Source organism: Hibiscus syriacus, unplaced genomic scaffold (assembly GCF_006381635.1).
Source record: "Hibiscus syriacus cultivar Baekdansim isolate YM2019G1 unplaced genomic scaffold, ASM638163v2 tig00000340_pilon, whole genome shotgun sequence".
NCBI classification, from domain to species: domain Eukaryota; kingdom Viridiplantae; phylum Streptophyta; class Magnoliopsida; order Malvales; family Malvaceae; genus Hibiscus; species Hibiscus syriacus.
In genome coordinates this window covers 12,507,531-12,531,128 of record NW_024061783.1, presented here as the reverse complement: position 1 = coordinate 12,531,128, position 23,598 = coordinate 12,507,531, and the positions used below count along the sequence as shown (strand labels likewise).

Here is a 23,598-nt window from a genome sequence, read left to right as displayed (position 1 = left end):
TAAGCGTTTTTACACGTATGTTTAGAAGAGCAAGAGGAGCAAGCTTAGAATTTGCAGAGCAACATATTTCCACTCCAAGATCAGATCAGAAGTAAATTCATACACTACAAGAAAATATACCTTTAATGACACACGAACGATGACACACGCTAATTTATGACTTGCAAAAAATGTGTCATAAAAAATGTCATGTTTCTTAAAATCTAAACGATTTATGATTTACAATAATGTGTGTCATATTTAATAGTCATAATCTAAAAATTTAGCAAAAACACGGAGTACACTTTTCATTGTGTGTCATCTATAAAAGTCGTCTTTTAATTTTCCCCCATAATTTAACTTACATGCTTTCCCGCTTCTCTTTTTCTCAGCGCCCCTTATCATCTTCCCCTAAAAAAAACCTTAATCCCCAAAACCAACAACAGGGGATAAACAATGGGAATCAAAGGTCTGCTTAGATTCATGAAACCTTTCATTGAACCCGTTCACATCATGAAATACGCTAGCAAGCAGATATTTTATTTTCTCCTTTTTTCTTCACTTTTATTTCCATTTTTCCTCCCCCAACATATATGATATTCTGCAAGTTTTGCAAGTGGGTATTGATGTTTATTCATGGTTACATAGATGAGGTATTTTTGTTTCAGTTGTATATGTATCTTCTCTCCTGAAGTTTGACTTTTCCAAGTCGGTATGTGTATTTTAACTTTATTATTCTGGAATCTGGAAGAACTTTATTATTGTTATTATTTGTTTTTAAATTTTTATTTTGGAATAAAATGAGCAGAGCATGTGTTTAAGGTAGTGAAAGCATCTGGGATCACATCCATTGATGTTCGAGGAAAAGATTTTGTTTGTGTTGTTACCCAGAAGAAAGTTCTCGTCCGTACTCTCCCATTTACATTTCCTTTACTTCTTTATTTTTGGGATTAAAGTGATTTTAAGGTTTTCTTAGATTTGGGTATTTAATTTTGAATAATGCTATGTAGGACAAGCTATTGGATCAGACTAGTGTCACTCATCTTTTCCCTATTAGCATGTTCCTTGGATTATTGGCTACTGGCATGACAGGTTTAATTTTTTTTTTTTTGCTAAATACAATTTTTTTATTTTGGTAAATATATTTCTTAGATATTATTTGTTCGAATTGCCAAGATCTTTGTTTTGTTGACTAGTGAATTAGGGTTTTGGGGATGTAAGGGATTCTGGGCTATAATGATATATCTCTTTTCACACTGATGATAATTGGCATTTCCACTCTTCAGCTGATGCAAGGACCTTGGTCCAACAAGCAAGGAATGAAGCAGCTAAGTTTTGGTTCAGATATGGATATGAAATACCTGTGGATGTATTATCCAAATGGTATAGTTACTTGTATTATATTCTCTTGAACTTGACAATATTTAGTTGTTTTCAAAAATTTGGATTTTGTATTTTTTGTATATCTCATCTGGATAATGTTTGATCAAGCTTAATGTTCAAAAATTTAGTTGTTTTCTTGTCGATACGATCAAGATCGAGTTTTTGGCTACCTTGTGAGTTCATTTATGTTCACTTCATGAGTACTAAACGAATTTAAAGTATTATGTTCCAACTCATTTAACCAAAATATCATTGGATGCATCTCTAGGTGGTTTATGCCATTAAACATCTTTATCTCATGTATGATCGGTTTGACACTCGGATGGATGCTTGTAAAGATTACAAGAACTCCTCGACACCTCCAGGGCCTCGTAATTGGTTGCTCTTCTTCTGGTATCAAAATTTCTACAGTGATTGTTGTTAAGCTAATGCCATATTAAGGGTTTAGCTCTCTGTAGTCTATCACTTGTGTGTTTGATGTTTCACAGCAAATCTGGGGAACATGCTTCTTATCATATCTCCAGCCCTCTGCAAGGAGACTAATAGTCCTTTGGAGATTCGTCCACTTGCTCTGCATATGGAGAGGCTTATGCTTTTATTTCTCTAGCAGTATTGTCCATGTTAATCCTGCTCGATAAATGTGTAAATGAAGTGTAATATTGAGGTATATCTGTGATTAAATATTAGATGTCTCTCAATTCCTGCCTCAGTTACTTGTTTACATGCTTAGTGGAGCATGTTGCATGACTGCACTTGGTAGTTCAACTCTACTGACAACTTCTTTCATGACAAATCACTGAAAAATATATAAAACAAAAGAAAAAAAAGGGGAAAATGCATTAATTTGTATACTAATGACCTTGTGTACTTGTGTTTCTAGTGATACAAATACAAGCAATTTATATGTGGTCCATTTTGTATTTTATTATGCGGACGTCTGCAAACAGTGTAGTCGAAGAAATACCATCGGAGACTTTCTCGGAACCTTTACTTATTTCACATAGTAGCCATGATGATACTATATATCAAGTTGACTTACCCCAAAGCAGTGATGAAGGGAACTGAAAGGTTTATTTGCACTTTTTTGCTTTGAATACAAATATATCATCTTTTTGGAGCCTCTTCCATTCAGTTTCATGAGTTAAAAGCATGTGAAAACTCACTGTTGCATTTGACCATAATGGAAACTTCATCTTCTTCGCTTCATAGAATGTTCAAATACTAACTATTTTCTCCTGAATTGTTCTTAGATTTCAACTTTTGGAAAGATCAAGCAGTGTTTTATGACTGTTATTAGAAGCAAGAGCTTGAAGATAATTTTTGCTTTGTCTATGATTGCAGCGGTATGCTCATTGCCTTCATTATCTTCTATGATAGTCACATTTTAATATTGTTGACAAAGAGATTATGTATTAAAATGCATTGAAAGAAAGAAGCACCATTCAGTGCTGCAGATATCATTAACAATATTCGCAGGAATATTCAAGATTGTAGGGTTTATTATGGGAATAGTCTCTCCATTTTTTTATTGCAGATATATGATTCTCCAGAGTCAGACTTGAAGCTGAATGATGTTTTTGAGTTTAATGGGGTCTTCACTTTTGACTCAGAGCTTGCAGTTGAGAATGATGACAATAATGAGTTATCAAATAGTTTTTACGATGATGCACTGGTCCATATGCCCCCTAATAAGGTTTCATATACTTCCAGCTGTGAGGCATTTGTGGCTTTAATATCAGCACAGTTTGTTTTAGTCCTATTAATTCTTTAAATAATGGGTCAATTTAGCCTTCTTTTGCATCTTTTGAAATACAAGTTGCAGAAGCACTGGAAGCTTGGATATGGTATCTAGCTACTGTTTAATCATTACCGCACTCCATTGGATCAGATATGCAAAAGGTATGAATTGAAACTTGGGAGAATTGTATTGCACTTAGCAGTTCTCTAACTTATCAAAGTTCTGCAGAATCTTAACTAGTTAACAGACTTAATAGTATGCAATGAATCTTCCAAATTGTGTTCTTTTTGCTAGGTAGACAAGGTGTGAATTTGTCTGTTGTCGGCTTCACACCACATAAGATGTACAAGTATGGAGCAAATGGTGAAACTGATGATATGTTGGAATACCATGCTACTTTTGATTTTTCACAAGACTCCCCTTTAGTAGAACTTGATGATGATTTCTTGTGTACACGCCCGGATGGCGAGGGCATAGTAGTAGAACTTTATTATGCCGTGATATTTTGTATCGACATAAGATTACAATATTTTTGATAACTTAATGTGAATGCCTTGTATGCAAATGGATTGCTTATATATAATATGATATATATATTTAGTATTATGAGGCATTAAATGTGATTTAGTTTGATTATTTGTCAATCTACAATGTATATATATATATAATTTACGACATACAATCACGACACACGAATGTGTGTCATCTTTTCTAATGACGTGTGCTTCAATGACACGCAATGTAAGTCATAAATGCGTGTCATAAATTTATGACACACAAATGTGTGTCGTCTTCGTTTATGACGGGGGCTTCAATGACGAGCAATGAGTGTCATAAATGCGCGTTATAAATGCGTGTCATAAATGCGCTAAATTTATGACACACAAATGTGTGTCGTCTTCGTTTATGACGGGGGCTTCAATGACGCGCAATGAGTGTCATAAATGCGCGTCATAAATGCGCGTCATAAATGCGCGTCATAAATACGTGTCATAAATGCACGTCATAAATTCATGACGCACAATTGCGTGTCATCTGAGATTCATGTCGGCGGCTTCAACGACAGGCATTTGTGTGTCATCCGCACCCATAGATGACGCGCAATGCGTTTCATTAAAGGGATCTTTTCTAGTAGTGACAATATGTATTTTGTTGGGTCATCAGTGTTGGCATGTAGAAAAGTGTAATTTACGAATGCTCTGATCAAATTTGTAATGTTTTGAACTTAAGTATGTAAATATACCTTTTGTGATAATAAAAGTTTAAATATTGTATAGTTTTTATAAATGTACATGCTTTGAATGTGATACATCGGATTCGTATCCGGGTCGGATACGGATTGGGGGTGTTACATTACATGTTACATCCTTGTATCCATGTTCAAAAATGCATAAGACGGACACAAGATTTCATATTAAAGGGGGGAAATTTATAAAATTTTAAGGGATGAAAATAGACTTCTATTGTATGAAAAACTCCATTGTCGATGTTTCCAAAACTTTACCTCTAACTTGTTAAGTTGCTCATATGTATTTGCATAAACTACATTGCAGCTTCTATTTTGATATAGTTTAGCAATGAAGTTGGTGTGATCTTAGTTAATAGTAAAACAGTTGCTTTATATTTAGATTTGAACAGGTTGGGAAGGTGAGTGAGGCTCGTCCATATACAAGTGTGATCTATGATATATTATATGACTTCAAAATTTGGGAGAGACTACACATGAATGTCATTTAGGTCCATTCATGTATAATTTTTATGTCCTAGCGACATTTTTGTTCGAAAGAAAAATAATTTTTCCGTTTGATTCTCGAGAAAGTCGCAAATGAAGATTTTGACAGTATCTTTAATCATTTTCATGATTTTGATAAAAATATCTCGTAGATCCCTCATAATTTTAAATTTAACAAATTAATCTTTATTATAAAATATTTTATGGGTCTCATTTTAAAAAATAGTCCAACCTTGTACATCTTTTGGGACGGGCTGGTCGGGATATTTCCACCTCGCCAACGAGGCTAGACTGTATGTGTTGAAAAGGACACTGCAGGGCAAACCAACATTTATTCAGTAGAGGTTGGTATGTTTTAGATCTTTCAATTACATGCATAACTAATTCTTTGTGAATTTTAATATATAGGAACGGAGGTATTTGTGAATTTTAATCAAACTTATCAATGTCAGGTACAATGTTTCTCTTAACCAATTTAAGAAATGGATATAAATGAACAAGTTATCAGATGTATCTGTGAACTTCAAAGAATAACAACAATTCCCTTAACTATTAAGGTTATTTGATTCATACATTCCCTACAACTTAATTATGAGTATCTCTTAACTATTAACCTAAATTTTTAGGTAGGAGACGAGTGCTTCTAAATCCATCCCTGCATCCAGTGATAGATGCAATGTTCTTAGTTAACGCGAACAACTCATCCTAGCACCAGCTTATGAATTTTACTATATGTAAACAATAGTGATAGTTTTGTTTTTTTGGATTTGTTTGATTTTGATCATCTTAGTTTGGTAGTAAGAAATCCACTCAAATTATGTTTCTTATTTTCAGTTAACTTAAAATAGAATTGATTTTTTTTATCAAACTAAATTTTCTATTTTTCTTAATTCTCTTTTAGCTTTACCTATTTATCAATTTGAGTCAGATCGGATTCGAATCAAACTTTAATACTTATTGTTGAAGAAAAAATCTCCTTGAAGAGCATTGACTCCTGCCCTTGGAACATTTTGTGAGGTCGTAAACAAAGTGGAATAATAGATTGATAATTACATCAAAAGACAAAATAAATGGAAACCACCTTATCTTCCTGTGGGTGAAATAAGTAATAATATGTTGTAGGATACACTTTTGGACCTCTTTCATGCATGCATGTGGATTGGAAGTCAAATCTTGAACAAGGTTTATCTTAAAAGACACCAAACGTGAATGGATCGGTTAGACATATCATGTGCGTAAAATTTCAATAAAGTTAAATATTTAGATTAATATATGAGTAGTATTAATGATTAAAGGAAATATTATTTTTTATAGAAGTCATGAGTTCATACAACTACGTATGTAAATATGTATATTGTCAATGACTAAAAAAGATTTCTTAACAGACAAGGGCGAATGCGTGATTTTATGTTGGAGATACAAAATTATAAAATTTTAAGCATGAAAGAATTTAATTTTTTTTAGGAGAGGTGATAACATATTCTCAATAGAAAATATAAAGAAAATATCTAAAATATATATGAATTTAAAATTTGTAAGGGACGACTACCCCATTTGTCCCCTCTAAGTTAATATCTATTAACATATATTACATTGTAATCGGCCTAAGACTATTTATTTTAAATTAAATTATATTTTTAGAATTACAAAACTAATAAAATCTATTTGAATTTTAGTTTGGTTGGCATCTTATCTACTATTTGACCTTAAATGCAATTATTTTAACTTTGTTACTCACCTTGCTTAAAATACCATGGATGCGTCAAAGAAAAATAAATATGTTTATTATATAAATTAATATTTTTAATTTAGAAAATTCGTAAATTTGAAATGCCAATCAACACAGATATTAATTTAAAATATAAAATAAAATTTATATATTAGTTTATAAAGTTATCAAATTCAAATACCAATTTATATAGAGTAATATACCAAATAAATACTACATAATACTATTATAAAATAACCGCCTTCCGATAATATTTTAGTCACCGTCAAGAAATGTGTATTTTAGTCAAAAGTATATTATCAGATGGGGATAAAAACAAGGGTAAACTATATTATTTCCCACTAAACTGTATTTTTTTCCTATTTCATTTATTTGGTTTTCAATGTTTTCAATTTACTTATTGAACTTTGATATTATTCTTATTTTGGTCGTTCTAACTTATTTTTTAATATGATTTGATAATTTTATTATTATTATATTAATAAATATATATATTAAAATAAAAAATTATATTAAATTAAAAATCTAAAAATCATACCCAAAACCCCAAATCCAATTCTTTTTCCTCAAATCCTAAATCACCTTCCCCACACTTTTTGGTCATCCTCGTCCACAGTGGATCAATAACTAACGGTGGGTCAACAACGCAAAGGTCAATATCTGTAGTTATAAGGGTCATCTCTGCTATCCAAAAGCGGTCATTGGTGCTCCTAAATCCCGTTAAAGCCACTACATGTGAAGGATAAAGATCTATGAATTAGACATCTCCTATCATCGACCCAATCACCAATGGGTTAATCTTCTCGATTTTTAGTTTGAATTTAGGGACAAGGTGCATTAGAATTTCTTGAATTTAATGAATCTGATGTCGGTGGATGAAGGATGGCCAGAAAGGAAGGGGCAGGTTGGTGAGGTTGAGGCTGTTGAAGACGGGTGTTGAGGGTTTGTAATTTAGGGTTTATATATAATTTTTGGTTTTAGATATGATTTTAGATTTTTTAATTTAATTTAATATATTTTTTATTTTAATCAAAATTTATTAATAAAATAATAATAAAAAGTAATAAAAGTAGTTAGAGTGGCCAAAATAAGAAATATCAAAGTTAAATGAATAAATTAAAAAATTAAAAGTTAAATGAGTGAAAGAGAGAATAAAATTCTACGGAAAATGACGTATATTACCTACAAATAAAGAATGATTCGATTCATCAGAATGATAAGGCAATAAAGAACCAAAAAAAATAAAAGGATTCAAGATTTAAGGCACAGTGGTAGCAGACTAGCAGGTGCAGGCGATCAGATCAGAAAAAGGGTGAATTTTGTTGTTGTTGATTATTTGTAAAAGAAATTTTAAATAGATCTCAGAAATCACAGTTGAAGAAGAAGAAGAAGAAGAAGATCAATGGCGAAGGCGTTGGAAGGATTCAATTTCGAGCAGAGGCATGGAAAGGCAAGGGTGAGAGTGGCCAGAGTTTGGAGGAGCAAAGATGGACGCCATCATTTCATGGTGGAATGGAATGTTAACATCAGCTTGCTTTCCAATTGCGTTGCCGCCTATGTCAGCGACGACAACTCTGACATCGTCGCTACGGACACCATGAAAAATACTGTTAGTTTCGTTGTTGAAACTGCTCTTTTTCCTTTTTCTTTTCTAAATCAAGTTTAAGGTTAGGGCGTTGGTGTTTGTTGGCAGAAAGAGAAGTATTGAAACAAAATGATTTTGCAATTTATTTGTCGTCTTGGATGATTTCTGATGCCTTTTATTTGTTTAACGATCTAATCTAAGGATCATTCAAAAAGTATATAATTTTTGTTGAAAAATTAATTTGTGTTTTCCTTTTCATTTCAGGCTAAATTGTAAAGAAAATTTTGTTTCTACTGCGTGGATTTTCGTTATTACTTGTTTTAGCATGATTTCCTATTCAAAGTATTATAGTTCTCTATTATTCAGTTCCTGATATTTTTTTGTTGGCTCTTTTGACTTTTGACTATTTCTTTTCGAAGTCCTTCTTAACCTTCTGATTGGAAAGATAGAAAATTACAAGGAAAAAAATCTATAAATTTCCTTTTGATGGCATGCTTGGTAGGGAAGGTGAATAACAGAGAACAAAATAATTTTCTTTTTGATGTATTGCTTACTATGATTGAAAAATTAGAGAGTAATTTTTTTAAAAATAATAAATAATCTTGTAAATATAGATATTTGATCCATACCATTTGGTGTGGGAAATGATAATTTTTCATATTTTCTTTTCTCTCAGTTCTCTTTCTTGCAAGACACATCTAAATTCATTTTTCTTTCCATTGTCCCACCATAACATATCCATCCTGACACTTCTTCACTCAACCAAGCGCAACTTCTGACCTAGTTGTTATTGATCTCTAGGAGAACTTAGCTCAAATCTCTACTCGTTTTATTATAAAATAAATGGGTTATTTGTTTACAATTGAAGGAAATTATTTGAATATGGCTGTTGAGGTAGAAAAGTAAAAGTTGCACCATATAGAATGATTTGGATTCGGTCTAGAAATTAGCTTTGGTAGAAGGAAAAAATGATTATGCTAGTGTATCTTCATATAAAACTTAATCTTCAAATGATAATTTCTTAATTAAGCATTTATCATATATACGGTCATGTTGATTGAGGAATTCTTTTGTATAACAGTATTGTTGTTTCATCACCTGAGAGTAATTGTTAAAATTAATACAGGTTTATGTCAAAGCGAAGGAATGTTCAGAACAACTTTCACCAGAGAAATTTGCTATTCTACTGGGAGAGCACTTCACATCATTTTATCCGCAGGTAGTTTCTTGATGTTTAAGAATTTATTTTAATCTTGTGGAGGAAGTAGCCAGATGCTGGATGATTCCTTCTCTTCTTTGTATGAAGATAATTCTCTTTCCTTTTCCGTAGGTAACATATTCCCCACATTTGGAAAAAATCAGAGTAGCATAGTTCTTTTGCAAAGGCTAATGATAGATCATCCAATTTGGTGGCTCAGGAAATTAGAGGTTTAGGGATTTATAACAGACTTTATTTTTCTAAAAATATGCTTTATATATAATCCCCAATGGAATAGGCCTTACTGTATATATATCCCGATGGAATAGGCCTTACTGTATGAAATATATAAGATAAAATACATTAAAAAGCTTCATAGAAGTGTTAAGAACTCAATAAAATCTCGAAATATAAGTAAAGATGGATACAATGGGCAAAATATGCTATAGATAAAAGCAGGGTACAGCATCACTGCTAAAAGAATCCTCCTAAGTCCCTAAAGCTCAGTACTGTTGGCTTTGTGTTTATCATGAATAGCGCTAATTGCTTGCTAAAGTGAAACATGAATGTAGGAACTCAACATTCTCCATGTATAAGGGGATTAAAATATCGATTCAATAGTTCTATCTATCTGGATATACCTTAACAATGTTTTGGGTAAATCTATTTGAGTTGAGATTTGAGGTCTTCTCTATCCAGACCTTTTCCTACATCTACTAATATTGAGCAGGGAAAACAAACAATAAATTTGATTCACAAATGACTGAATAACTATTCATGTCAATAATCAATGAAAAAATGTTTGAGAACCTAAGGCTTGGGTGTACCACATTAAATATTCTGTAAACTGCTTTCCATTTGACTGATGCATATGTTATGCAGGTTTATACTGCAATAGTAAAGATAGTAGAAAAGCCATGGGAACGCATTTCAGTAAACAGTCAACCACATGATCATGGTTAGTCTTCCTAATTTTGGGCGACGTTACAATGTTTCTGCTGTTTGATGAATTTCTTCTGGGATCAACTTCCATAAATCGTTCTGCTTGGTCTAATTGAATTTTTTTTTTGTACCTTGTTCCTTGAAGGCTTTAAACTTGGATCTGAGAAGCATACTGCAGAAGCAATTGTACAGAAGTCCAGCGTTTTACAACTGACTTCTGGTATTGAAGGCCTATCTTTGCTGAAGACAACCCAGGTAACTTTGTTGGTCTTCATGTATTTCATATGGTACGTGGTTCTTATATTTTTAAATTTCCCTTTAAATGTTCAGGAAAAAGGGCATCTTCTTGTTGAAGTAATTATATTTCTTATCTAAAAATGTTCTTTCTCCAGGGAATATAAAATTGTTGCAATTCCATAGTTTTCATCTTAGCTGTTTGTTTTCGCTATACAAGCTGCTTACTGTTTTGACTTCCATGCTATGTAGAAATTACATTATCCCGCTTTTATTAAGATATAATTTTGAAATGTCGTTCCATAGTAAAAGAAATGAAATGAGCACCTCTAAATTTCAAGTGTAGTTCAGCGTTTTCAAATTTCAAATTCCCCCAGGCGTTTTTGAAATTTTTTCTCTCCTCCGACATACACCCGTTGTCCGCCGCCGTCATCAGCCACCCGCCGCAGCCGTCTGACGCCGCGCCGGACGTCACGTCCGGTGGCCGTTGTTCACCAAAACTTCCAGGTTTTTTCGACTCGACGCCAGCATCAAGGATCTAGGCTTCGTTTCACCATGGAGAGCCTACAACTCAGTGGATCTTGGACGTGGCCCTTCGACTTTTAGCTATTGGCGACGCTTCTTTCTTTTTCTCCGACGACGGCGCGAACTTCAACAGTTGTATAGTCATTATCTATACCTTCTCCATCTCCTTGCGTCTATCGTCTCTCCACAAAGCAATCAAGTCAGCCAAGTCATTATCTATACGTTTGCCGCTGATCTTTAGCTGCGTTTTAGTTCTGTTCATCACCCTTTCTTCCTTTGCTATTCTTCAACGATAAAGCAAAACAAAAGAAATGAGTTTCCGGAAACTTGAAGTGGGTCTTGCTACCCCTCACCATTACAAGTCCTCTCGGCAAAAGCCAAGGCTAGCTGCAGAACATGCTTCGGCTTCGCAGTCTGTGGAGGCGGGGATTTCCAAGATACGAACTGCTATTGTGGCATTTGATCGCCTTGTTAATTCCCTTGGTTCACTTAAAGACACTGCTGAATTACGTGACAAATTGCATAAGACAAGGCTTGATATTGAGCAGCTCGTTAAAGAGTCTTCAACTAAACTAAGGGAAGCAAGAGAAGCTGTGCAAGATGCAGAAACCTTAAAGAAATTTGTCGATGACAAGCTTGTAGCTGGGAGGGAGACAGCAGATTCATCTTCCGTTCCTAAAGAAGTTCGTCCATCAAGTTATGATGTCCATGTGTTGGAGGAAAAGGTGACCAAGAAACGTGAGGAAGAAGATGAGATGAGGGTTGAAGCAACAACTCTCGGGGCTAAGGTTGGCTGTCAGTCCAATAGTGGGGATAAAGAGGCTGGAAAAAGTTTGAAAATTCCAGATAAGAAGGTGAACCGAGTGGAGATTTTGGTGCCGAAGGCTACGGAATCGGAGCTTCATAAACAGAGAGTGGAGCAGCAGGCGCCGACTTGGAAGATAGTGGAGAAGGCCAAAGAGAAACAGTGTAGGACTGCGACGGGGGAAAATATGAGAGGATGCTGTTGGAGTCCACCTCAAAGGGGTGCAGTAATGATAAGACTGGATACTACACGTTATTTATTGATAATTTACCAGAGAACATTCACTGGAAGAGGTTTGGATATTTATTTTGCTCCCACAGTCGGGTTCTTGATGCTTTTATTCCAAATAAAAGAAATTCAAAAGGAGTTCGCTTTGGTTTCATTCGCTTCGCAACAATCGATGAAGCAAGAAGAGCGATCTCAAAAATGAATGGTTCTCATATCGACGGAAGCAAAATTGGTGTTTATTTTGCTAAATTCAAACCTCGACACTCTTATTAGAGAAAGTCATCGACAGTTGTTCATCGCAAGTCCGGGTTGGAAGGTGATTCGAGGAAGGATCTTTATAAAGTTGAAGGCGTTATAGATGAAGAAAAACTTCATGTGTTGAGCAATTGTCTAGTTGGGTGGTGCAAGGAGATTATCAAAATCGGTCATCTCGCTAAACAAATGCATGCGAAGGGCCTTACTGGCTTCTCCTTAATGAGAGCTGCTGGAAATGCGGTATTAATGGTTTTCGAAGACTTTGCTTCATTGAGAAGTGTGAAGATCGATAAATCAGAGACTCTCGCAAAATGGTTCTCCAGAGTTGAAGCTTGGTCAGAGAGTTTGGTAATGGAGTGTCGTCGAGTATGGTTAGTTTGCAAGGTTGTTCCTTTTCACACATGGAATTGGGATACTTTCAAGAACATTGCTGATAAGTGGGGTCATTTACTAGCTATCGACGAAAGTTGTCAGTCACCATCATCCTTTGATCGTGCAAAAATTCAAGTCCTCACAAAGGCTGAGGCGAGAATTGATGCAACGATGGAATTGAAGGTTGGTGACAACTCCTTCAAGATTATGGTGCATGAGATAGTGCCTTCATTCAAACCAAACCCTTGGGCTCCTGAAGAAGACAAATCTCATTAGATCTCGTCTCTCTATTTGAGGCTTTGATTTAGTTTATATGGTTGAAGGTGTTGCTTTTCTTTTGTATTATGTTCTTTTGCGCTGTTTTTGATCCATTGATGGAGGTGTATTTAGATTTAAGGTGATTTGACTTTTGGCTTTGGATGAGGATTTAAGAGTTTAAGGTGTTTGTTGTAATGGTGTATATCACCATAGGAGGATTTTCCGTGTTGTCTTTTGTATTGGGTATTATTATTAATAAAATATGAGGTACTCTTTTTTTCCTTCCAATGTTCGTTAACATACTTCTAAGTATGTGAACGAATACGAAGGGAGTTTTTAATGAGACCTCCAACTTCTATAAAAAAAAAAATCAATTGTAGCCGTTATTATTGACCTGTACTTAGCTATACCGAAACATTTATCTGCAACCGAGAATACACTCACACTTTTCTTCAAATTCTCAGATGGATCTTTTGGATTACATTGCAAATATGGGATCTCAAAATTTTCATCATTACAATGTGGACTGCTTGAAACTTTTCTTGCTTTTTCTTCTTAAACACATTCCTGGTCTTCATCTGCCTCATAGGAAGAGTTTGTTTTCGTACATCAATGATTTGTTTGGATCTTAATGAAATCTTCTGAATATAATGTTGTTTATTGCAATTTCAAAAAATATTGGCAAATACAAAGTCATGTCAACATGGAATAGGTTGCTTAAAATCTGATCTTATAACAATCCCCTCACGAGTGGTAAGGAAGAAAATCAAAGTTTTATACTAAGCTTTGTTATTTTCATAAGATGTTTCTTGTCAAGTAACGGAAGAAAAGGTTATTATGACCAGTATATTTTTGCCAAGTTACTATTTGTCGAAAACAAATCCATTTAAGAAATGCTGGAGATAGGTACGGGAGATAAGCCAATCTGATGCGGTTTAGAGAGGAAAGCAGGATTATGACTGAAAAACGATCAGGAAAGAAGATGGAACTGTAGAAAACTTAGGGTTATAAAAAACATCTAGTTTTTCTTTAATAATTCAAAGATAATAGTATGAAATTGTGGCTGTAAATCTATTACAGCATATTTATAATAGACATTCTTACAAAAAATAGTTATATTCTTAAACCTATATTTAACCCTCAGGAAAACTACTAATCTTAGCTGTCCAAAATTTATTTAATAATTAAACTAAATATTGTAAAATAAAACTAAAATAAAAAAATAAAAAATTATAAAATTATAAAATTAAGCTCATGCGTCAGAATCTTATCAAAAGGATACCTTTTCACTAGTTGTATTGCTAATTTGATGCAAATAAAGTCTCAGAAATAGCATTTGTCTTTTGTTTGATAAATGATTATAATATCTATTTTCTTATCTGTTTCCTCATTTATTCATCATATTTAACCTTTTAACCTTAATAAAGTTAGTGCTAATATTGCAAGAGGGTGCAATTTCTCAGGCTAAGCAATAACTAGTGAAGAGTCTTAACATGGTTAGTGCACATACTGCATGAGGGGGAAGTTTCTCATAATAGGATCTTCTAATTCATGGAATGATGTATTCCAAGGCCATAAATATGTCATGTGTCATTGAATGCTGATCATATCTGTAATTGGTTACGATTATTTCCCCCTTATCCTCTAGTGCTGCATAGAAGCACTAGTGATATGATATATATACATATATATATGCCCAGCATGTGCACCTTTTTGAAGCAATCATCAACTGCCTTTTTATAACACAATTGATGCATTGTGACATTGTGAGGTGTGGACGGTATAATGTTGTCTACTTAGTATAAGGAGAAATTTGAAGTTCCGCTCTCATTGCTGCGTCTGCAAAATTTTCTTTTTCCCGATTTTGGTAGTTGAGGACTCTTAAGATCTAATACTTGGTTCAGTGTTATTCGAACTGATTTTTGGTGTATGTGAATGTGAGCAGTCAGGATTTGAAGGGTTCATCAGGGACAAATACACGGCTCTTCCTGAAACGCGAGAAAGGATGCTGGCAACAGAGGTCACGGCTTCTTGGAGGTATAATTTATTTTCTACTTGATAATATTGAATGCTAAGTTAAAGAGGGCACATGGGGTAATTACTTGGCGACTATATGCTAGAGTAAAAAGTCTTTTCTCAAAGATAGCTTTTATCACTGACCTGCTGGCTTGATTCTTAGACCTTTTGTTCCATGGTGTCAACTTATTTGACCAAAATAAATGTGATTTGTGAATGCAGGTATTCGTATGAATCTGTCTCTAGCATCCCTCAAGAGCCGCTTTACTTCAATGACCATTACTTGAATGTGAAAAAGGTTTTGGTTGATACTTTCTTTGGTCCTCCAGTAGGTGGTGTATATAGCGTATCTGTTCAAAGCACTCTCCTCCAGATGGAAAAGGCTGTACTTGGCAGGTTCTCTCTCTCACTCTCATGTGCACACAATGTTTACTCTCTCTCTCACATCGTCACGTGTGAACCTGCGCATGCACATACATACTCTTAGAACTCTAATATTACACCACCGAACAACAGTAGTTTTGGATTTTACCTACTGTTGTTGGTTGAATTGATTTCATCTTTGTTTTAATGTTTTAAGGTTCACCGACATATCATCAGTTCAACTCAAAATGCCAAATATCCATTTCTTACCCGTTAATATATCAAGCAAGGATAATGGCAACATTGTGAAGGTATGACTCTGTCATTTGATATCTGCCAGATGGTAGTTATTGGAATGCAAGTAAACTGATCATCCAAACAGGCTGTGAAAAACTCAAATAGAAATTAATTCAATCGGCTAGAATGTTCAAATGGTGTCGAAGATTTCTCTTACGTTCATAGCCCTGTTTAGTTTACCTACTTTTGTTGTCCGCTTGCTGCTTTTGCATTAACCAGTGTTATAAAGTTTCTCTTTGGACTTTATATTTCGTTCGCATACTCCCAAAGCTCATTTGACCCATCTGCCTACAACTCGATTTGCTTCTATTGCTTCTAATAGTTCGAATTTCTTAATTTAGAGAGTGATTTCAATGAAAAAGTAGGGGATTCATAATTTTTGTGCTTTTGCTTTTCTTGAAACTTACATGGAAGGTGAAGCTATCAGCATTTGGAAGTGTCATTTTACGATCATCTAATGATGTTTGTGCAGTTCAATGACGATGTTTATCTTCCGACGGATGAACCCCACGGATCGATCGAAGCTAGCTTGAGCCGTTTCAGGTCAAAGATGTAGTAGCTGCAAGACAAATGTAGTATGGTGGAAGAGGTGAATGCATGCATGTTTTTTTCATTATCTAATAATACAATCAGAAGGATAATCTCCTGTGCATGTTTAAGAAGTAACGTTATTCAACATGTGAAATACTATAAACAGTTACAATGTTTTTTGTGTGGGTAAATAAAATAGTAAATATGAGCTTTAAGTTTTAATTACGTGATTTTATTTATTTATTTATTTATTTTAATTAATCTGGGGTAAGTATAAGGGGTAATATCTCTTCAAATATCACTCTCAACCATATGGCATTAAACGCTCACACTCTTGACATTTCTAGTGCTCGAACATGAGACTCAAAGAATAACAATTCATTTACCACTGACGTCACATTACTTTACCATTAAGTTCGCTTGGTTCCCTATACATGATTTTATTAGATCTCCACTTGCGTTCTCTCTGCCGACATTTCACTTTCGACTCTATCATGTGCTGGGAACAATTATTTTTTTTTATATTCACCTTGTTTGGGTTATTGGTTTTAGGGTTAGGTAAGCGGGGGAATCATCTTGTTTTGAAGAGTTTTTTCTTCTTCTAATCTTCAAGAAGCTTTTAAAGAATAAATTTGTACATATATATGGTAGTGACTAAATTGACAAGAATTTTAATTTGATAACCAAAATAAAACACCTCCAATAGTTTAGTGAATAACAGACTAGTTTATCTTTATGTTCAAGGTAAACTGCATCAAATATTACTAAATCTTAGATGATGTATTATTTATATCATTGGATTTTTAATTTCTCCAATTATAATATTGAGGTTTGATTTTAACTTCAATTATGTTAGTTGATTGCAAAAGTCTAAACAACACGATGACAGAGATAAAATGACATGTCTTCCTATAACTATTGATATCTAAAATGATATTGTTTAGGAACTGAATTTTAGGGTGTATCAATTTTATTATTAAATTTATGAATATTTTTATTTTTATTATTATATCTTTTTTTACAGTAGTTGGTAGTCAATTATCTTCCGACACTGATCATCTTTCATAGCAAGGTCGATAACAAAACATTAGCATACCTATTAAATTTTACTTTTAAAAGATTACGTGGTTGACCTATATCGTTCTAACTCTAATAATCATTTTGTCACATCTAGACTATACTCTAAATTAACTTTAGATGCTTAAAGAATTTTTTATTAAAAATAAATACATAATATTTGTCATGGCCATAAAATTCTAACTTATTTGACATGTGTTAAGCTTATAAAATTTAAAAAGTATTTTAAAATAAAAATTTATAATTTATTTTAAATAACCTTAAATTTCTTTAAAATCATAAAAAATTAAAACCTTAAAATCCTTAATTCCAAATCTCATTTTTAATCGTCATCGGTCATCTTCAATCACCTCATCATCGTCGAATGTCCACTCATTTGTCATTGTCCACCCACTAACCGATCATCTCCCTTATCGTTACCCTAAACTTTAAAATCATAAATCCTAAATTGAATCTTCAAATGCCCATTCATTTGTTACTTCCACCCACTAACCGATCATCTCCTTGTCATTACCCAAATCTCAAAATCATAAATCCTAAATTTAATCCTATCACATGAATAGCAACACGATGAATGCATTTATACTAGAAGTTAATCAACCGGGGGCTACGTTCACAATTGAAAAATGATTTGTGGATGGGGTGGGAAGGGGACGGAGGAGGGGAGGGAAATTGAAAAGGGAAAGGGGAGGAAGGGGGCGGGTAATTGCAGGGGAAGACGGGGGTTATTATTTAAAGACAAATGTTTTTTTAAATAACGTTGTATTTAAAAAATTAAAAAATTTGAAAGAAAATATAAATACAATACATGTAAAATAACGATTGAATTTAACGATCACGATAGATCAAACACTTAAAGTATAACGTCAGAGACGCTAGACAACTATTTTTAATAAAGAATTCTTTGAACACGTAAGTTAATTTAACATATAATTTAAACACTTGATTTTACGTTAAACCTAAAATAAACATCAACTATTTAAGTTGGATCCATTCCATTACGACCTTTTCCATATTATTAATCATAATCATAAATATGAGTAAATCATATTTATGGAAGATGATTAATGGTAATTAAGTTTGTATTGAACGAAAAACTAATGGAGGAATTTACCCCAACTATATTGGAGATAAGCTCCACATCCAAAATTCTAGAGCATTTATTTAGATGGTAGCAATCAATCCCATTATGCTCAACCACTGACATTTAAGAAAGAAAATCCAAAACTAAACACACTAGAAATGGTGATGTTTATATTAATGTAAGTAGGGAGTGAAAACTTCCAAAACTTTCTTGTAAACAGGTTTCTTGAAATCCACTGCCTGAAACAAAATTGAGAAATAAGAATCAACCATACAATTTGCATCTAATTAATTAAAAAATGGTACTAGTAAGTAGTGGAGTACTCACAAGCTCAACTATTTGCTCCAGTGTCATCCATGACCATTCACCAAACTCTGGTTTCTCAGTCCCATCACCCAGAAGATTGATTTCTTCTTCTTTTCCGGTGAATTTAAGGAGAAACCTGTTTGTTAATGGTAAATTTAAAGACAAGTCCACATAGCATGGAAAATCAAACAAACAGGGAAACAGAAATATAACAGAAAATCAACTAGCCGACATGTCACTTCTGGAACCAATGGTAGGATGCACACATTAAAAGAATAAACTTGGAAACCTGTCGGTAGATCTAAGTGCGATCCAAGCACTCACCACTTTTGAGCTTGACCTTTCCAGTCTGATCCCCACTGATGTTTCAGTTTTTCCCTCACTTCTGGTGGGAAGTCGTATGTCAGCCAAAAAGGCACCTGCATGGCAGAACAAATAAATGGACACACTCGAGGTAAGAAATAAGAAAGAAAAGCAGAAAGTAAATCTCAATAACATATGCAAGGCAATATATACGGATGGAGCACTAATGTAGTATAACTCGTTAACACAAGTACCACGCAATTATAATTTAACCGTAAACACGAGTTGGACTTCCTTGTATATGTGTTAAAAGGAGCTGAACACTGAAACACAGGAAGAAAAACAAATGCCGCCAAAATGTTATCTCAATATTTCAGTAATCAGTACCAACAAAAGCATATAAACCTTCAATTTTCTTTCAACTTATACATATTTAGAACTTTCAGTTGCCTGAATCTCCATATATAGAAAAAGTAATCTATACCAAATATTCCAGTCAGACACAGTATAATAAAAGAACTATAATCCTTTGTTTCTTAGGTAGAAAGCTCCGGCTGAGCTTTTCTCCATTGAATCATGAGCAAGAATCTAACCATAGAAAAGGCTGATTGCAGGTTATCTGGCCTATAAAATAACTCATTCCCCCACCCTCCCTTTTCTCAATAGCCTTTCTGTATTTTATGGTTTTAATATCACTAGGTAAGTCACACCTTAGCCTAGCATCATTAGGTTCCAACCACCAAAGAATGAGTGTAATGTAAAAAATGAGAAAATAGAATGATAGAAGGAGCAGCAACTCTTTCAACTGGTCATAACGTTAAATAACCAAAAAAGAAAAAAGTCATATTGATGGTTCAAAATGCTTTCCACCGTTTCATTTAAACAGTTCGCACTTCCTGGCAAAAGCCTTTCTCCATTTCACCCCAAACCAATTAGGACTTAGAGAAACGGTTTGCCAAACTTTGTGTATAAGAACATTCAGTGTTACTTAGCAATGATATTACCTAATCAAATGCCAAGTTGATCATGACCTTTGGATTATGAATGCAATGGACATTTCTCAGTTCTTCAATTTTGAATGAGTTTTCAAACATCAATTCTGGAAGTAACATTACAATATCATTATTGCACTAAAGATAAGATCCCGATTAGACATTTAGGTTCCAGAGCTTATTAGTCTAAAACACAGCTGGTGAAAATTTGTGGCTAAAGACTAATGATAAATCAAGTTGCTCACCCCATATCACTCACACTAATATAATAGGGCACAATTTTGATGCATCTAAACCGTGAAATCCAATCTAGACCCAAGAAGCTGTTAGAAATATATGATATTCAATCTATACTAGCATGCATAAAACTTTTGATTGTTCTTGCGATCACAAGTCAACTTCTGTAAACAAGTAATTTTTAATAAAAGAACATCCACTGGTAAAGGCATTTCAGTATTTTAGGTTTCCTTATTAGTAGTCTTTTGACCAACAACTTTTTAAAGTCTCATTTCTGCCCATTTTTCTCCAACCCAATAAACATTATATCAGCTATTCATGTCTTTTATATTTTTTGCAAAAATTGTAAATAATTTAAACATTTATCAAATGAAAAAGTTATTCATTCATTTCACCTGCATATGGTGTAGCTTCTCTGTCTTCTTTTTAATGCCTTGTAGTAATTTCCATGACTTCTACTTTTTATACGTTTCTGTCATTAGAATTTATGAAGGCTTAGAAGACTTAGAACTAGGGTAACGGAGTAGTGTTGCCTCTGTTTAAGTTTTAACTCATTTGACTTTATTCCTTCTTGTAGCTTGATATCGTTGACTTCTGTGTATCCTTCTCTTCACTTTTCCTCTTTTTAAATTTAGTCGGTCTTACGTTTCTGTATATATACAGAGATTTTTATGTAGGGATTTATTTGCAGGAATTACTTCCCATTACAGACGCGCATATGAAGGTTGCATATGAAGACTGTTCAACTATGTATTTATTTATTTATTTATACATGCATTGTATTTTATCTTTATTTTAATTTTCTGATTGCCGGAGGTCTTCCACGGAAGCTGCTCTCAACCTTGCGTTGGGGGCAGCCTACTACCCTACCTCCCCTTACCCCCATTACATATGGGAATAGGGTTTTGTTTTTGTTGTTGTTGTTGTTGTGTCTGTACTTATATTCTCAAATTCTTAACTCCTTCCTATAAGAAATGCAATTTTGAAGCACTTGTCCCCTGTCCCTAGAGTGTGTTTTAGCAGCCTCTTCCACTAGTAATGTTAGCAGGGTAAAAGAAAATAACAATGCAATTCTTAAAAAGGAAAAAAGGATGTCTTAAAACAAACCTCTGCAATAATTTCAGCTGAACTAACACCTGTTTCTTCTTTTAATTCTCTGAGGGCTGCAACTTTTGGATCTTCACTGTCATCGATCCCACCCTATACATCATAAATCTCATGAACTGCAAATTTGAGTAAATTCTTATATTCATAAAACAGCTCCTACTACAACAGAAGTTTCAAAGTATGGTTAACTGAAGCTCTTTGATCAAAAGTTTCAACTTCTAAAGTAGGGGAGCTCCGTACTTCAGGCAGCCGAGAATGTTGCTCAAAAGGATCAAAGATGAGGAAGAAGAAGGGGCTAATTCAAACAGATTTGAACGATCCCCAGATAAAAAAATAAGACAAAGGCAAGAGGAGAGAAAGCCTAGAGAATTCATTTTTGAACATGGGAAGGAAACACCCCATAATAATCACCAAGGCGACACATAAATCATAAATAAAATCTCAGAAAACTGATTATGGTTTCATATTTCATAACTCAAGTAAATGGAACAATAGTCATAAATCCAGAGCACTGTCAGTCACGGGTCCTCACGTAAAGGTCTATTAATGTCAATGAAATAAAATAAAGGCAAATCCCCTGCAAGATTTTATTATAGAACTTCCCCAAGTGTCTTTTCCATTGTTTTCCTTCCTAACTCACCAAAACAAGGTGAGGGGTTTCCCCTTCTCCATCTTTCCCTTCCCTCCACTCAATAAAAACAATTATTTTCTTAAATTAATAATAAAAAAACTGCTGCCATTGAAATAATTAAACCCGGATCAATTAACTAGTAATACTGCTAGAAAGACAAAACAACAACAACAACAACAACAAAGAAAAAAAATCAAAACAAAAGGGAACCTGAGGCATTTGCCAAGCATTGGGAATATCTAGTCTCGATGCAGAAAAAATCTACAAAAAATGAAAAAAAAATTAAATGAATAAATTCATCATATAATATAAAACCCAGAAAAGAAAAACAGGATTGAAAGTAGAAACAGAAAGTAATAAAGACCTTTTTGGATGAATTGATGAGACAAATGCCAACATTCCTTCTGTAACCTTGAGGAGGAGTTTCCATGGAGGACGATGTTGAAGAACAAGTGCAGGAGAAGAGAGTTAGAGGTTGAGGCTTCCGATGGTTGAGAAATGGAGATGAAGAAGAAGGGTATTGAGGGATGAAGGAAATGGGCTTGGAAGGGACACTAAAATGATGGAGAGGGAAACAAAGGGAAAAGGACCGCCATACTAAAGCCATTTCCCTATTATTTTCCTTTTAGCTTAGTTTCCAAAACAAAGACCCAACTATATTTGTTTCTTCGCTTCGTAGACCATGTTAACTTTTTAATATATGATAAAAGATAATTTTTGATTATGAGATATCGTGCGAATGTTTACACTTTTATCATTTATGATTCTTTAACTTGAGATTTAAAAATATAATAATAATTTATTTATTATTAAAATTATTTAATTCGTACAAATAGAATAAATTATTAAAACAATACCTTTTTTATATTTCTTTATTAAAATGACACCTAAAAAATTTTTATTTTAGAAAAATGACGTACAATTGTGTCACATAAGACCCATGTGTTTTCACGAAGATGCACTTTCATCATAGGGGTAATACAAGGGCAAGGACGTTGTATTATAACGTCTTGCTTTTAAAATTTTAGATTTCAGGTGTGATTTCAAAGCGTATTCTTTTTAAATTTTAATTTAATGTTTAGGATTAGAGTTTTATTATTTATTTTATAAAAAATTAATTTGTATGCCTAATTTTTTTCTTAACTAAAAAAATTGCTCAAATTATATGTTTTTTTTAAATTTTAATTGTTTAATTTTTGTCATATTTAAACTCTATTTTATAACTTTTAAAGTCAATTATGCTAGACTTATTTAAAAATTAATAAAATATGAGGGATAAGTTTGTTGATTATTTTTATTTTTATATTATTTTTAAGATTAATAATATATTTGATATTTATATTATACTGAATCCAATAATGTAATACAAATGATTTGTTTTTCTCAATTATGTATATAAAATATTATTTCGTTAATAGTTTTGTCCACTTTCATCATGGAAGATGGTATAACAACAATTAGCCACTTAAAAATTGATAAGTGATATTTTTCAAATATATATATTTTCATTTACTTAAGGTATAATAATAAGATTAATCATCAATGTTTCATTAATTTTAAATTTCTTCCTTAATCTTTAAATATATATAATTAAATATTTATTTTTTATAAAGTACACAAATTATTAGGTAAAATGCTAAAATATATTACTAACATTTGACAAAATAATACATTTTTAAGCACTTTAACCT

General features: G+C 33.2%; 2 protein-coding genes and 1 pseudogene across 3 annotated transcripts; 2 read left to right on the top strand and 1 right to left on the bottom strand.

The window, feature by feature from the left end:
• Positions 1–627: 627 nt before the first annotated feature.
• On the top strand, positions 628–1,969 carry LOC120200042 (annotated as a pseudogene).
• Positions 1,970–7,799: 5,830 nt separating this feature from the next.
• On the top strand, positions 7,800–16,346 carry LOC120204471 (uricase-2 isozyme 2-like). Its single transcript, XM_039204556.1, has 8 exons — positions 7,800–8,170; positions 9,273–9,365; positions 10,227–10,302; positions 10,432–10,541; positions 14,909–15,000; positions 15,202–15,375; positions 15,560–15,653; positions 16,112–16,346. The coding sequence occupies exons 1-8, from the start codon at positions 7,964–7,966 to the stop codon at positions 16,193–16,195; spliced, it is 930 nt and encodes a 309-aa protein (XP_039060487.1). The 5' UTR covers positions 7,800–7,963; the 3' UTR covers positions 16,196–16,346.
• A 2,098-nt stretch (positions 16,347–18,444) lies between these two features.
• LOC120204455 (nudix hydrolase 26, chloroplastic-like) lies at positions 18,445–22,549 on the bottom strand. Of its 2 annotated transcripts, XM_039204544.1 has the most exons (6): positions 22,272–22,549; positions 22,118–22,168; positions 21,277–21,369; positions 18,962–19,056; positions 18,659–18,773; positions 18,445–18,570 (listed from the first exon to the last, which is right to left on the bottom strand). In XM_039204544.1, the coding sequence occupies exons 1-6, from the start codon at positions 22,512–22,514 to the stop codon at positions 18,505–18,507; spliced, it is 663 nt and encodes a 220-aa protein (XP_039060475.1). In that variant the 5' UTR covers positions 22,515–22,549; the 3' UTR covers positions 18,445–18,504. The 2 variants fall into 2 exon arrangements, with proteins under 2 accessions (XP_039060475.1, XP_039060480.1); XM_039204549.1 differs by lacking the exon at positions 21,277–21,369.
• Positions 22,550–23,598: the final 1,049 nt, after the last annotated feature.

Bases quoted from the DNA above. Each gene is read 5' to 3' on its own strand.
- LOC120204471 (XM_039204556.1), top strand. From the start codon at position 7,964: ATGGCGAAGGCGTTGGAAGGATTCAATTTCGAGCAGAGGCATGGAAAG. The intron at 10,542-14,908 runs GTAACTTTGTTG...GAATGTGAGCAG, and splicing joins CTTTGCTGAAGACAACCCAG to TCAGGATTTGAAGGGTTCAT. The intron at 15,376-15,559 runs GTTCTCTCTCTC...TAATGTTTTAAG, and splicing joins GAAAAGGCTGTACTTGGCAG to GTTCACCGACATATCATCAG.
- LOC120204455 (XM_039204544.1), bottom strand. From the start codon at position 22,514: ATGGCTTTAGTATGGCGGTCCTTTTCCCTTTGTTTCCCTCTCCATCAT. The intron at 19,057-21,276 runs GTTTGTTTTAAG...TCTGCCATGCAG, and splicing joins CAGCTGAAATTATTGCAGAG to GTGCCTTTTTGGCTGACATA. The intron at 18,571-18,658 runs GTGAGTACTCCA...ATTTTGTTTCAG, and splicing joins TGGAGCAAATAGTTGAGCTT to GCAGTGGATTTCAAGAAACC.